This window comes from Hyposmocoma kahamanoa, unplaced genomic scaffold, assembly GCF_003589595.1.
Source record: "Hyposmocoma kahamanoa isolate Upper Pololo Valley unplaced genomic scaffold, ASM358959v1 102, whole genome shotgun sequence".
Taxonomy (NCBI): domain Eukaryota; kingdom Metazoa; phylum Arthropoda; class Insecta; order Lepidoptera; family Cosmopterigidae; genus Hyposmocoma; species Hyposmocoma kahamanoa.
The window spans coordinates 5,385,053-5,402,038 of record NW_020653337.1 but is presented as its reverse complement, the minus strand read 5'-3'; the positions used below and the strand labels follow the sequence as shown (position 1 = coordinate 5,402,038).

Here is a 16,986-nt window from a genome sequence, read left to right as displayed (position 1 = left end):
CTTGGCGGCAAGAATAGGTAAGGTGGCAGTATTTCTCCAGATGAACTCATTTACTGCTGCTAAAACGCTGTACATACCCAATAATTGAAGTTAAACTTAATATCAATAACTGTAAATAAAGATGCCCATAAACTTGAACAAGGAATTATAATTCTTGTGATTCTGTTTAAAAAAAAAAATTGCATTGGCAAAGCTTGGAAAATGCAAAAAAAAACACTCAGTCATCTTTACGTCAGCATTTAAGAAAATATCCCAAGGATTTTTAATTTCAAAATCAATTTTTATTGAGGCAGTTTATAATACTTTCCTCTTCCTTCCTTTCTAATAGATATCAAACATTAATCGTGATTGTATCGTCGTCGTGTCGTAAGTAAAGGGCTCTACAGATATATAGGATTATAATCATTATAAATTGAATATGACACGTCTTGTGTCAGGGGGGACAATAGATTTTGCATAAACTACAACCATTATTTTAAATTACGTATTTTTAAACCTAAAATTGATAACGTCGACTAAAGGAGGTTTAAAATGAACTCGATAGATTTTCCAATAAAATTAGTTTTTAATCGCAATATGATAAATATTTAAACTTTATTTGCAAGGACGTGTAATAATAGTTATAATGTGCCAGAAAAGTACACCAATTAATTACCTGAACTCAAACTGGGAAAATTCATGTACCTACTATGAGTATCAGAGTAATGTAATGCATTCCGGGCCACTAATTGGAATACCCGAGACTGTACCAATTTAGAGAAGTTCACGTCTCAAATTGGTCCAACGGGACCTTTAGTAGCAGTAGAGCTTCTTGTGAAAAAGTTCGTACTGGGAAGTAGCCACCGTACCGATGTCTGCCGCCTAGCAATAATACGAGGTTTTGAAGGATAAGGGTGAAATTACAAGCACATGGGACTTGTCAACTTATGTCTTAGGGAAATGGGCGCAGTGGCAGTGCCCCTCAGATTTTTGCGATTTAAATCTCTTAGTGGTACTGCAACTGTTATGGATAGGTGTATCGCTTACCTCCAGGCTCAAGACTTGTTCTTGAGACGGGACCGTCTCTTGGCTTTATAAAAAAAAACTTTGTCACCGCGCCCATAGTCCAAACCTTTGAGCCACGGAAGTTATCAAAAGTGGCAAATGTGGAATAATAGTGACTTTACTAACTAACATACCAGATGACTCGTATAAAAAAACGTTGAATAAAAAATACAATATTGAAAATTTTCCAAATCAACTTTGCAAGTGAAATTCGGTCATTTCTATTTTGAACCTAGATAGAACATTCTAGACTACAAAAGAACATTGACCGACGAAAAGAAAAGATCACGTTCAATACGTGCAGGAGACGAAATATCTTTACCAGTTTACATGGGGATTCCTTCATGAATTTCTGATGAATTTCTATTGGAGTATTTTTGATATTATTTTAAAAGAGTATCGAGTGAAAAATCGTTAAAAACCTACACAAAGAACTAAAAAACCTATTTACTAAGTTAGTGGTTGAGTTTTAGACAAATTTCAAAAAGCAGTTTACAAGATATTGGGTCTATTTCTATCGGAGACTCTTTTAGATGTGTCTTTTTGATATCATTTTAAAAGAATATCGAGTAAAATGTCGCTGCACGAAGAATCCATAACCTATTTATTAAGTTAGTGATTGACTTTTTGGGTAAATTGTAAAAACCAGTTTATTAAGTTTTTGGGTAAATTTCTATCAGAGTCCCTTTTAGATGTCTTTTTATTCTATTTGAAAAGTATCGAGTAAAATATCATTAAAAACCTTAAGAACTATTTAGTATGAGTCAACGTATGGGTAATTTGCTAATAAGAATGTAGCTAATGTTGCAAGCAATCACACCAATTACCTTATCCCAAAGTAGGAAATTCTCTATGCTATGAGTAGTAGAGAAACAAAATTAACTTCAGGAGGCACTACTCAAACAAAACATTAAAATTAGAAATGAGAAAAGCTGTTGTTTGAGTAAGTGTTAATGGGAATCTAGTGAAAGATACATATTTACAACACCTAGTTTAACGTAACTTCTTTTCTTTGTTTGCCTAATGTTTGTCTTATTTTGTTACATGCCAATTTCTATACGATCTGTGTTTTCACAAATATAGTATGAATTAGGGTGACGGCACCAATTACCGACACTTTAAGGGCAGTGTGACTTTAAATTTAAAATATAAATAACTTTTTGTTTTTAAACTTATATAAATAGTGATTAGTTTACTTGGGTTACCTATCAGAAGACCGAAATGACATTTTCCAGGAATAACGTTTCCTCGAATTTTCATAACCTCGAAAGTAATTTTGAGAGGTAAATATTTTTCCTCTTAAACCTAACCTAACCGAACCTAGTCGTGTCTTTGCGATAAACAAACTTGGTTTTAGAGTCCACTGAAAATCAGCGTCACAGCCTTTTCTCGGCGGTGAAATTAGCTGAGTGGATCCTTTTACATACGCCACAGCCGCACACATGACATCTACTTTGTTTTTGTTAATCATTTAATGACTGCTTTGTTGTTATTAACTAATTATATGATTTAATTTTTACTTCATTGTACTTTTTTTTGTTATTCTATTTTATTTTTTAATTTAGCTTTATCTTTTATCTTTCTTACTGTGTATGTTATGGCGTGGTGATATATGATTTCTATTCTATTCTATTCTAATCAGTAGTACGTAGTAAACTGGCCTAATAACAAAAATTAAAAAAGATGCCGAACAGTGGTGGCGAGTGACCGACAGCACACACAATTATTATCACAGCGGTCATTCGTAACTTAGTGCGGCTCTCTTAATTACCATAGCACTATAATAGTACAATAAAAGCAAATAGAACAACTTCCGTCTATTCGGCGCGTAAATGCTTATTACACTTCGCTAGGTGTAGCGAATCGCAGCAGTCGTTACAAATCTCTTTTGTATATATTTTATAGTCTCTTTAAAGTTTAGCTTTATACTTAAACTCTAAATTTAAAGTGATTGTTTTTGGCGCCATTTTTCTTGACTTTAGCTAGTGTTTTCTGTTTTGCTTTAGCGACATACGTGTTTTCTACTAAATTATTATTAAACTGTAAGTACATTTGCTTGGCCTTGCTCACTGGTTGTTAGCACCCATCCATTTAACCCTTTTGATACAGTCCGCTACAGTAGGGTTGTACATTATTATTTTAATTGTAAATATAATTTAAAAAAATTAAGGTGTTCAGCACAGCATTTTCGTGCTATATTGAAATACCCTTTGTTAAACACAGTAGATCCTTACGTCATATTATATTTTATACGATCATTGTTATGTATAAGTATGTTTAGGTATGTATTAGAAATTAAATTAACAATTCTAAATAAGAAGCAATCTTATTCAAATTTATGTTGTGTATGTCATTTTTTATGTACCGAGCGACCGTTTCAATTGGTGCGTGTGATGACCCGCGCTTTGCAACGCGAGTGCAACGCGAGAATATGCGAATGTGTGCGTCCGTACACGGCGCGCGGCAGGCGTGCACACATACAAGTCTTACCATACTTATCTTATTATACTATGGTACTAACCTACGGTTTTCTCACCCATTACAATATTTTATTAAAAAATATTATATGTATATGGATGTATCCCCACTCGTTCCCAAACTTAATTAACAGCTAAAACACACACATATGAAAACGTTGTTAGAACTGGTGGGTTTAAGTACGTAAGTGTGATTTTAACAAATGCACTCACAGTTGGTGATGTTATTCTTACTGTTCAAATGCACCGGGTTACATCTGACCTGTGCGAAATCTAATGGATTTCTCGTCTAAATAAACATTGTATTTTTAACTCTAGTGCAAGGCTGTAGGGTTGAGGTTCCATTGAGATGCTAATACAGTACTGAAGGTTTGTGAAAGCACTTGGACAACTGCCGCTATTGTCGTTTGCCAATCAAAACACTTAGAAACCGCGGCAACCGAGCACCGGCCAATCAAAATACGATAATTCGATTATCGCGGTTTGTTTTCGAATTTAGAATACGAGTGTGTGCTTTATTAATTCGGTTTATATTTAAAATACATATTTGTCGCTGTTCGAAAAACAATTATTTCGGCCAGTATTATTACTTTGTTAATTTATTTTTGACAAAGTTGGTGACTTCAAGGTTTTTCCTTGTTGATTAATATTATAGGTACCTATATGTAGTCCGCAAACCGCGACAAATATAAATTAATGAGCAGGGATTTACTTGTAAAAAATAGAAGTGTTATGAAAAATTTCGAAAAAAAAAACCAAAATGCGAGTATTTTAATGCGCAGTTGATTTTATTGAACCTTACCTATTTCTGCCACCAAGTAGTAATGTGAGCATTACTGCGTTCCGGTTTTGAAGGGTCAGGGTTCTGATGAAAGTACAGGCCCCTGGGTCTTGTCAATTTAGGTCTCAGGGTGACTGACGCAGTGGCAGTGCTCCTTAGATCTTCGTGATTTAAAGCCCTGAGCGGTACTGCAACTGTTATGGACAGGTATGTCACTTATCACCAGGTGGGCAACTTGTTCGTCACTTGGTCTTAATAATAAATTAAAATAAAAAAAAACTTCAGTAGGGTAAAAATTATGCATTATCTAATGGGATTTTCTTCTGAATTACGCATATTTATATAGGTCACCTTTGTCTGTACCATGTATGACATTGATTGTAAGTTACAAAATTAGTATTGTAAGAGAAGATATTATTATCCGATACAATAAAGTAACATAAATTACAAAGACATTTATAATCAGCTTCTTTATGATCGGTGCCGACCTGCAAGTCTGATAAAACAAAATCAACCTTATCTAAATAAGTTTATGCACTTTCAATTGTTTAAAAAAACTTACCATAAGGTTGATTTTTAATAAATATTTTACACTGTATGTTCACATTTTGAACGTTCTAAAATAAACGGAACACCCATTTATATATCTCACATAGATATCTGGTCTCAGAAATAAAGTTAGCCAAGGTTTAAAAAAAAAGATAAACTTTTTTACAGTCACGCGCATGTCACGCGCCACACCCTGCGCTCTAAAGCCAATCAGCGAATCGCATCAAATTAACACACATTCGCATCATTAGAGTGCATTTTTAAATAAAAATCCAAGGATGATTGTAAAACGAATCAATAGGTAGAAGTATATTTAAAAAAAAAGCTACGACAATTCCTCGATTGCAGACAGAAAGGAAGGTTCAATAAAATGTATACGAATCAACTTTACAAAGTAAAAATACTGCTCTAGTTTTTAGTAAGCGACCGCACTTATAAAGACACCGAAGCCAGAAGCCAATTTACAATTAAATTTATTATATAAATAATCACTTCAATATAGGGTGACGAGGGCGCACGCCAACGACACGTGCCCTTGAATGCATACGACCAGTATTACAAAGTTACCCTCGGATGATCATTCAAAAATCGAACGTCTGAAGCGGCACCCACTTTTTACATACATTCCACGTGGTAAGTGACACTTTTCGAATTTCGTTCCAATTTCAAAGTAATGGGGTCTATTGAACTATTAAAAAGAGGCGGTTTACCCACTGGCTGGTTTTAAATCGTCCAGTATTAGGTATATCTCAAAATTACCGTTTTCGTTAATTTTTATAACGAAGTATCAGTTAACGAGCATTAATATGTTGTTAATGAATGGATTTATTCGTAAAGGATATAAGTCCAGCGATAAATATTGTGCAACTTTGTTTAAAATAAAGCTTAATTGTTTTGTTTATCTTTACTGATTGAATGCGAAGAAAAATAAAATATTACTTAACATTAACAAAGAATTTTGTGCACTTCTTACTTTTAATTATTTATAACAGTGTTTTTGTAACGAGCTTTTCAAAATAATGTCCCTAATTAATTTTATCCATTTTTCAAGTAGATATTACAATTTGAATATAGAAAACTCCCTGTTCTAATTTAAAATCCCAACGGTCCCCCCAATCTGAATAAAGAACTAATGATCATCACAGAATCGGCCAATAAAATCTGACGTTGGCTCCTTTGGGAGTAGTTTGAACCAATTCTTCATTTGTAGTGACCTAGCCATTGGGATTACAGATCATGATATAGATAAGAGACAACTAAGTTTATAGCGATGGTTGAACAGACAGGGTTGTATAGAAATGTCTGGCTGAACAGAAGAATGTAAAATTTTCGCTTGCATGTTTTCTTTAATGCGTCAGAAATTTCCCGGTTAAACATTACAACAAGTTTATTATCAGGATATTTTAAGAGTTTCGCCCAGGGAAGTGGCAGTATCTTACCTAATTCTGCCGTCAAGCAGTAAGTTGACAAGTCCCATGTGCCTGCAATTTCACCAGCACCCTGATCCTTCAAAACCGGAACACAGTAATACTGACATTACTGCTTGGCCGCAGAAATAGGTAAGGTATTTCCCTGGACGAACTCTTTCACAAGGAGCTATACTGCTACTCTGTGATTTAAAGGTCTGAGTGTCATCACTTGATATTATAAATAAAAGCTCAAAGAATAAAAAGTTGTTGTCTTTTCATTAAATTCTCTATCTTATTAAGTTTCAAAACACATTTAACCAGTAGTTGTCAATTAATCTTTATTTAATAGATAAGCAAAATATAGTTGAAATTGTCACGTCGGTTACACACTACTATGTCGACATTGGTGACCAAGTGGTTAGCACTATGGTGAGACACGTGAAGAGATCCCGCTTTTGATTCCCGTCACGACCAGTTTGGGAAACGAGCTCTTTTAAAATTCATAGTAGTAGTACTCATAGCAGAGAGAATTACGTGTTTTGCGGTCAGGCAATCGGCACAGTTATCTGGCAAATTATTATGATTATTGCTACAAAAAACAAACAAATATAAAAAAGAATTGTTAGATCCGACTAGGTTCAAACCAGCGTCTATTTGCCAAACCGGGGCCTACCGCTCTTACCACCTACAGATCGACTCAGCAGACCTGTGAGACTAAGTCAATTACTATCATGATATTCAATGAAATTAATATTTTAATTCTAATAATTCTAACTGGCAATCCATATTACTCATCCAAAACCGTTATATGTTTCAAATACTCGTAGGTTCGGTTAAGTTCGTAAACACACGGGGCCGATCGTAACGCAGCAGGGGGCTCACTAGCTAATCGCGATAATGTGTTTATTGAATTACGCGGCGCGTGCGACGGTACTCCGGTTGCACATGAGCTAGTTAGAACAGTTAAGTGATATCACTTGTGAAGGGTGGAGGTGTATGCGTGATTTCTTTTTCGATTTTTATTTCAATAGATGTATAGCAGAACCACTTAGTTTTTATTAAAAAAAAATCGTAAATTATTAAAGTCCCCATACGTTAATAACGAAGTATTAATAATAAATGATTCAGGCGTGATTTCGAAGCTCCCATTATGAAGATTAAGAACTGAACTAGTTACCTAAAAGCTTTTTACTTAACTACAATATTTATAAAGCTTTAAAATCTGAACGTATGACTGTAGAAAGCCTGAAATGTGAACCATTACGCGATATTATAAGTAATGAAGGAGTGATGAAGATAAGTACTCTATGAAAGTATTCATTTCAACAAAGGTAAATTTGAGATCAACCTATTTATATGGCCCACTGGGCACTGAAACATTGCAAAAAATAAGACATGTAAATCAATACAACATAAGGTAACTCACCATAAAGGTTAATCGAAATAAGATACACGCTACCTCAAAACACAAGCGCTAAAACACAGAAGTCTAAAAATAACAAGTAAAAGCACATCGAATAGATCTCGAGTGAAAACAATGCAGGTGTCGGGTTACTTGGAACGGAACGTGGGGCCAAGAGGGCTGAGGACATTAATTTAATTATCCTTCTCCTCTGGGAGTGCCTAATATTGTATGGGTGTGAGCGGACCTCCCGGCATACAAATTCAACTGTCATTTTTCGCGTGAGAAAAAAATCTCGTACTGATTTCTCTGTTGGCATCCCCAGCGAGATCCCGTTACGTGTATAGTGGAAAAATAAAATATAAATCTGTTTTGTGATATCCCTTTTCGTTCGCTTTTCGTTTCAAGTTTCACGCGAGGACATAAAGTGACGGCGCTGAATTGAGATTTTTTCGTTTGTGAAGATTTATCTGCGACAAACTCATAATATTTCTATCTTTTAGTAAAGTTCTATTATCAGCATGTTCTTTATTCTTCATTATCATCATCAACCCATATATACGTCCCATTGTTGGGCACGGGTTTCCTTTCAGACGAGGGTTTAGGCCATAGTCGGCCACGCTGGCCTAATGCACGTTGAGGACTTCACACGTTTTCCGAGGGTTGTGAACCTTCTTCAACGTGCAAGTTTCATCACAATGTTTTCCTTCACCGAAAAGCTCATGATACATTTCAAATTAAATTTTACACATAATTTCCGAGAAACTCTGAGGTGCAAGCCCGGATCCGAACCTAAGACCCTCTGCTTGAAAGACAGTAGATCAAACCATTAGGCTACCACGGCTTCTTCCACGGTCACGAGTTCTCTATTTACCTATTTACTACCTTATTTGCTAAGTTTGATAGTCTTCATTAGTTCACATTAAGATATACTATTCCCATTGCAAAAGTCTCATAGTTACCGTCCATTTTCAATGTCAAGGAATGTTTAGTGTTATCTTATAATCCACGTATCCATATAAATATTAATAGCTTTAAAATCTATCACGTGTTTGAAACTAGATAGCATTTAGTACTTGTTGTTTCACTTACAAGAGCTAGGATTTGCTTAGACATGTTTTCAATCTGTCTTTTTACAATCGCAATAAATCCTATTTCACTAAAGTACGTGTTTAACGAATTAAACGAAATGCCACTAAAAATCGAAGTATCCCAAGAGTCTCGGGAGTCCTTAATTAAACTCCAGGCACGTAGCACTCCTTGATTCAGTCCCCCTGAGGCTCCCCCCTCCCCCAACCTGCCTGTGTCCACCTCAACCCCCGTTTCCTTATGGACCGCTTAGATTTCCACCCCCCAGCTTGTGTGGACTGAATACTTGAAGTCTGGAATCTTGTACGAGGAATTGGTTTTGAGAGATTGGACTACTTTTACAGATGTTATTTTTGCCTCTTTATAAGTGATTGTGGTTTTCACATGTTTTTTCTCTCTTAATATTATAATAAAATAATGTTATTTTCCGCATAAATTTTGATTTTATATAACATTGATGTTTACTTTGTACTATGTTTCATAACAAAGATTAGATAGCGTTACATGCGCATTAAATTGCCTGATTTATTTTTAAATATATATAAGTATTACTTAACAATTATTTCTATTACAAATATGTTACTAAAAATACTTTCTGCGTCCATATAATGATATATTTGAGTATTTTAAGTTACATAAAATTCTTAATAATTCAATTGGAAATTTTAAATGAAATCAAGGGTTTTCGGGAATCTCATTTGCATACTGTAACCGTTCCAACTTGGAATTGCCTCAGGAATCCAATTACATAGCACGAAGTTGCCTTTAAGAAGTCTTTAATGTCTTTTGCTATTTTTAAGAAAAGGCGTTAAAAACTAATCAGAGGGGCTGTGAGCAGCAAGTAAAGGACATTTGGCACGAGAATGGCTATTATGAAGTGTTTTATACTTTTAATTTTGTTCTTTCTTCTTAGTACGTATTTAGATCATTCTCTTTCTGATTTTGATCTTTATTTTAATACTCACAGTAATTATGCAATTATAAAAAAGCCACTTGTGTTCCCGTCTGCCGTCTCGGTATTCTATAACACTTCAGCTATATCGCACGTAGAGAGTGATGACAATATCAAGAAACTTAACAATGGGCAAAGTAAAAGGCGAACGAACTAGAGGACGAAGTTCAAAATTATGGGGTGACAAGATAGCTGAAAACCTGACAGTTCTGGTGTATGTGGCACTTTACCTAACCGAAGATAAAAGTAAATGGAGAAGATCTATTAAACCCCAGGTAGTCAGAGACCGACAGAGAAGGAGGTATTGTAATTGCAAGTTCAACTAAAACAGGACACCGAGACGGCTTTCGTACAAATATACTGGTATATATGTACATTGGAAACATTCAAATTAAAAGATTCATAACAATATTTGTTGTCTTAATGGTAATAAAGATTCGGATATTTATAAAAATGCAAGCTCTCATGCGAAATTCTTCGAAATTCCAGTCTGTCATAATTGTAACCAATTAAGCCCACCACGATGTTTTTTAATCGCATCACAATGCAAACCAATTTTGCAAATGCTTTTTAAATTCTTCACCGCAAACCGAGTCTGGGGAAGTAATGCTGACTTAAAAAAAAGAAAACAGAGATAGAAACAGCCGCTGTGTAATTATTCCGAGAGCTAATGTGCCACTTGTTTATTCCCTGACTAATTAAGAGAGGAAAGAGTTTTAAAAAATACCTTAACGGGGCATTTGGTAAATCAAACATTCATGAAATGAAATGAGAAATGTTTAGATAACTTTTTTAGCAAAACGGTTTTTTAATGTCTTTTTTCCGTTGTCACAGAGTGAGTTTTTAATTGGAAAAGCATATGACATGCAATATTCTTTTTGACATTGTAAGGTGTTCTACAAGGACCTGCATTTATACCTTAATTGTTTCCGCGTTACAATATCTACAGATCGCATAAGATTAACACTTGACTCATTACAATTAAACTCAACAAAGTCAACCTATATTATTAAACCGGAAAATGAATAATTCAGAGCACTAACTGATATTAATTACCTCAACAGTTCACAAACTAGCGTAACTATTAAGTCGGAAATTGCCGTACTAACAACAGGTACTAGGAGTTCGGGGGTAACAAACTTCCGAGCTCAATTAGCGTCGAATTAAACTGGTTCTGGTGAGGTGACAAATCGGGGGCCGCGGTCCTACATCTTGACATTGACTAATGTTCAACCGTTTAATTTCGCGGGAGTAATTATAAATAAAATTTCGACGATAAATTGCGGAGGGCACATTAATCAAGAAGTTGGGACACTGATTAAAATGCCGTTCGGGCAACTATTCGCTGAGTTGATATTGTTAATAATTTACACGTGGGGTGTTTCGGGGTTGGATCAGGTGTGGTTTTGTTCATAAGTTGTTTGTGTGATCTCTTGATCTTGTAGTTAGTAGAAACGTGTATATATTCGTTACTATTTTAAGCGGTTTTAAGTGGACGTTAAAAGGAAATCACGGTGTACATTTAAGTCAACGTGAAAATATCAACTATTCCCAGTAAATTATTATTTTTAATTTAGTTTAATCCATAGCGGAAGTTCATGGCAATGGCTGTCAGTATCATTTAAATCTAATTGATTGGATTGAAGTCTTCTACAACTTTAGAAAAGAAAAACAAATCCAAACCTCTTTCCACAAAACACTACTAAAAATTTAAAATATGGAAATGTATTCATTACTATCCTCCTGTACCTATCTACATCACTTGAAACATGTGCCCCAATAACTAACCCAACCCTTCAATTCACTTTCTCTTTCTCGCTTAATGTCATTATAACTTTTGTCCTGCTCGCACGCACAGTCTAAGCAATAAAAACGGTGAATCTATGCGTCTGAATCACAGAGGTCCCCCACCCTTATCTTAAATGAACTAGGGAGCGAAGTAGGTATTTCAATAGGTAAAGATGGATGTAGGGCGTTTTACAACGCTTGAATTTTTGACGCAATGTTTAAAGAATTAGTACAGCGTTTTTGTATTAAATCCACTACAACGACAATCGTCAAACCACAAGCATGTTTGACATCTTACAGCATACGTTGTAGGGTGCTTTTTAAGTACAGTTATTACTTAACAATGTGGTCGACCATCTTGATTCTGCCTATACTACTCGTTCTGTACAGTTACTTGATGATATTATGTACGAGGTAAACACACACGGCACATTTAGCGGAACACTAGTAAAGTTCCCAGAATAATACAGTCTTTACAAAAGCCTGGCCGATTATTTTACTCGTTTTTATTTAAGGCGCTCTGATTTTGTTTTTACTTTGATTGAATTTGATTTGATTTTCCGCCGTTTCTGCTTCGTCGTAACATGTAACGAAACAAAAAATAAGTACATTGTGTTTTTTTTTTTTCAATATACTTTGGCTGTTTTAAAACGATGTTAAAACTTGTTAATTTAAATGCTACTTACTGTCTGTTCATTATTTTTTATTTAAATATTAACATTACTATTAGATGTTTCACTTTTTTCTTTCGTTAAATTTGCTGGTATGTGTATATTGTAAGCAAGAAAATTATTTGAAAGCCAAAGGTGTGAATTTGCCGAACATTAAGGGTATTGTGGTAAAGTGACAACGGGCTCTGAAAATCATAGTAGCCCTTGAGGGTAAGTGGAGGGCTCCGAATCTTCTACGACTTAAGTGTTAGAGAGAACGAGGTACAGACCGCAACATCTTATATTCATGAAGGGACTCATATACGAACTTACAGATGTAATGGTTGATGAACAAGACAATGTTCTAGATATCGTCACCGTAGTTTAGTAAGGTTTTTTATATTGTGTAAGTTTAGTATCACAATAATATTAATTTGTCAATCGATCAAAAATTTTTACAGTCAAGAACATATCACGCTTGACACTTGAAAGTCCAAAGACTTTCTGCTTTTCTATCAATTTGTGTTTAAATATAGAGTGTTAGTTATCATAAACTCGATCAGTAGCTTAATAATGATTGGATTGTTTTGTTACAACAATTTGTGTAGATAATTATTCATTAGGTAAATTATTATTAACTTCAGTAATAATTTAACTAAATACAGAAAAAAGTTCGGAACGATAATTTTGTTTTCAATAAAAGTCACGACAAAATCAAGTAGGATTAATTCCATTTTCCTATTAACAAGCAAAAACATAATAAAAATTTACCCGTTATGGTACAAAATAATGATTAAGTCAGATTTCATGAATTTCATTGTCCGTATGTAGTTGCAACGCAATCGCTTCTCTAATACAACCGCAAATGTATCTCCGAGCATTACGCGATTATTATAAAACACCCACCTCGTCTTAGGTGTTAATGTATATTAATTATGTGCCAAGGGGGGAGCTTAAGATGTTTTGACAGAGTTCCCTCTTTGAATTATGTCGAGTAAGTAAATGGCCTCAAAGGAAGTTTTCCTTGAATTATCGTCGCTGCCTTGATATTGTGTTGTTTGTGGTTCCATAAATTTGTAAGCGAGATTGCGTTACTTTAGGGATCTTGTGGAGTTAAAGTTTGTTTGAGTAGTTTCAAATGTTTAGAAGATTTTTGGTATGTAATTCTCCAACCTTGACTTATGAGAATTTAATTTGGTTTTACATTTTTGTTTGTCGCTCTTTTAATCATCTTAAGCTTGTTCTTGAAACACCATATCCTAAATTGAAAGATAAACCCCACCTTAATATGTGATAGTATCAAACAATAACTTACCAGTATGTATGTAAGTGTGCTTTTTCATATCAGACTTTTGGTGAAACCGTTTGCCACAGTATTGGCAAGGGTAGGGCCTGGTGTCTGAATGAATCAAGAGGTGTGTGGACAAAGTACTGGAACGCTTGAAGGTTTTGCCACATTGTTTGCATTCAAAGATCTTCTCCACGCTGTGAACGGCCCTGCGAAGAGGGGAGATTATAAGATACAGAAAAAACTATAAAGGAAAATATTTAGCAAAATAATTTATATGAGGACTCTTTCTGAAGGAAAAACAATCAAATGTACGAAAATCAAAAATTTGCGAACGGGCTTGCAGACGTAAGAAAGATGAACAAAAATGTGAATAAAAATAAAACTCACCTATGTTGACTCAAACTGATTTCATGACCAAAAGTCTTACTACACAGCTCACAAGCAAAGGGTCTCTTCCCATTATGGGATCTTCTAGCATGTACTTCCAAACCGTGAGGAGTACTGAACATCTTCTCACACTTGACACAAGAATACACATCTCCTATCGGTAGAGGCCTTGACAATGGTCCTGGAGCTCCAAGAACTGCTGCTCCAAGTCGTAGCAGTTCGGGTCCAGCTGCTTGCACAGCGTGGAGGTAAAGATTGCTGTAGCCTCCCCAACCAGGTAAGCCAAGACTTCTAGCATCTCGAAGAAACTCCGCGAATGGCAATGGAGGATAGAGAAATGGCCTTTGAGGTTGAACTCTTGGTGCATCAGGTCTTAGCAACGCGCTTACAGAGAAGGCTTCCGATCTCTTTGGTGGTGGCGAAGAATCTGGTGGCCTTCTGGGTGAAGATGGAGGAGAATCCACTTCTAATTCAGGGGAACTAGAGCGAACTGATCTTGGCGATTGCGGAGATGGAACCCAGGATGGGCTTCCACAGCGGGAAGCTGGCGATATACCTTCAGGCCTGATTTGTTCATTGTTGTTGTGATGTTCCTCTTCTTCTTCATCTGGCTTTTCGCCGACTAAGCGATTGATGCCAAATTTGATTTCTTCTGCAAAGAAAAATAGTCAGTTTACTTACAATAACATGTAACATTAAAAACAATTTGAATATTATTTTATAAAGAACATAATATTAACTCTATATATGATTAACTTTGTATTGTTAGTACGAAGTGTTGTTTATTTTACTATAGCAATTCAATTGCCGCTTCGACAGTTTGCGCCTACAAACACAATGGGACACAATTTCCCCAATTGTTTGCAAAGAGCACAATGGCCAGCCCCTTACAGTGAAAAAGCGCAGGTGCCACACTTGTCGCTCCCGATGAAATGAGCCGTATCATGTCGCAGCAGCAAATTGACTTTCATCTGTTGTAGCCCCTCTAGTTCAACCCCTGTAATTAACACGTCGGGTCGAACGGACCCCAATCTTTTTTTACTCACTAATCCGCGGGCGCGACTAATCGAAACTACAGTATTGTTGTTCAGTTTTGTTTAATGTTACGCTTGATGTATTGTCCCCTTTGTTGGGGTATTTGTCCATGAATTTTGGTGTAATAAAATCAATAGTGGCCAAATGTGCGGAATGAATGCAAATAAATGCTTTATTTGATCGATATTACTATTAATATTGATTATAACACGTCACCTATCTACGGCCTTATCATTATAGAGCACCTATCCATCAAAATTGAGATATTGCATTGAGTTGAAATGACAAAAACAAAACGTGTCAATATAATCAAATGTTCCCATTATAGTGAAAATTTCAATGCCATCTAAAACAATACAAACACACATCATCAGGAAACCATCAAGAACATCCATCTCTAACAGACAAGTTGCAATAATGAACGTCCCTTCATTGCATCCCTTTCGTCCTCTCATCTCCCTCGTGTCTGAAAATCAGCAGCTGTCGGCATTCGGAGCGGAACCAATTGGAGCTGTTTGGTTCTGTTCGAGGGATGACTTCGAACCGCATGTCGTTTTATCCCTAGTATTTCACGCCTTCCATCTATTAGGGTGTTGATTTTTAGGTTACAATTTTTTTGCAGATACATCTTGGTTGTGTAGATTGCATTATGCCTTCTTTAAGCGTTATGTTTTTGATCGTAGTGTTAACTGGCACTAATAAAAATATACAGACCAAATTAACATGTTGTCAATTGAAGCTCTGAATGCGTAAATGTACATTGAGATTTAAATTTGTCGCGCAATTTCGAGGAATTTTTTTCAACGAAATTATGCATGTTTTACATTTTTTACTCACACGTCAATTTCTACTTTTTCTTCTTGACGTGTCGATTCTGACATTTATACTGTTCTACAAGTTGTACTAGAAAATTGGATTAATACCATCATCCCTTTATTTTTTTCTGTTTCTTGAAGCAGATAAAAAATGCAGCATATAAAAGTTTTTAGCAAATACTTGCCCCTAAATATCCCTACTAATTGTACGCCCGGCTTTCTCTTAACAATGGACCAACTTAAGGGTTGCCACTTGTTTGTTTGTCCCCTACATTATTACCCCATAGTATTTATTACATATTAATGGTTATTTAGAGTCATTGTTCGTCCCTGTGCAGTATGTTTGAATTTATGACTTCAAATAGAGCATAATATTGAATAGCGCCCTTAAAACGTAAATGGAGTGAAATGCAAAGATAGTTATTGCCTATTGTACCTTTGTTGTCGTTATAATATTAAATTTGATTTCTCATTTAATTATCATAGCTTAAGTTAGCGAACATTTTCTCTTATATATAAAAAGTTTGATGATATCTTTCACTAAGTAGCACCTTGTTGTCATCCTGCATACGACAATGCCGTTTCTTTAAAACTTCAGTTTACCGACTTCAATAACTACCATCTCACCAATGACGTAATGACTTGCCAATTAGTTCTCTACAAAACCTTCATGTTTCAAAATATGCGTTCAAACACGATACGAAATTGAATTAAGGCCTTTGAAACATCAAAATTAAATTACAAACCGTCAGTCGTTGCATTTTTCTATTCAAGGAGTACATTAAGATCATTAACGTCCGTGTATTGTGCACCTAATGCAATTTTAATTATAAGAGGCGAGGCCGCAAAGTGCATATGCATTCAGCCTTTCAGATTGTTATTTTTCAGAGAGCTTTTAACAAATTAAAAATACGCGTTTGCGGCGAACTGGCAATTTACATAGCAAATGTGAATTTCCATTGTGATTCGTGATAGAGGGAAATCGGTACGGGGTCAGTGAAATCGCGAATTGGTTTCATTATGCCTCGGTAGGGTTTGTAATAGATAGGTAAAGCTTTGTGATTGGACAAGCGTTGGAAGAGCGGTGGTAACCTGGGTATGATGATTGCTTCTCATTTCTGAGGTCGAGGATTAAATCCCTTTGACGGTAAGTATCTAGTACATTTATAAATTTTTAGCAGCAGTACGTCTCGCTATCTGTGAAGAAAAATACCCAAATGAAACCTGCTCATCGATGAAGGTTCACAACCTTTGAAAAACATGTGAAGTCCCCAACCCGCATTAGGTCAGCTTGGCTGTGGCAACAGTGGGACGTAT

At 35.5% G+C, this 16,986-nt stretch overlaps 1 protein-coding gene across 1 annotated transcript in view; it reads right to left on the bottom strand.

Annotated features, from left to right (window-relative positions):
• The window catches only part of LOC113235528 (fez family zinc finger protein 2), a 95,535-nt gene that overhangs the window by 29,522 nt on the left and 49,027 nt on the right, over nucleotides 1-16,986 (bottom strand). Inside the window, exons 3-4 of the mRNA XM_026471265.1 lie at nucleotides 13,820-14,471; nucleotides 13,457-13,638 (exon numbers count right to left, since the gene is read on the bottom strand). Of these exons, the coding sequence (XP_026327050.1) occupies nucleotides 13,457-13,638; nucleotides 13,820-14,471 (834 nt within the window). The remainder of the gene's footprint in view (nucleotides 1-13,456; nucleotides 13,639-13,819; nucleotides 14,472-16,986) is intronic.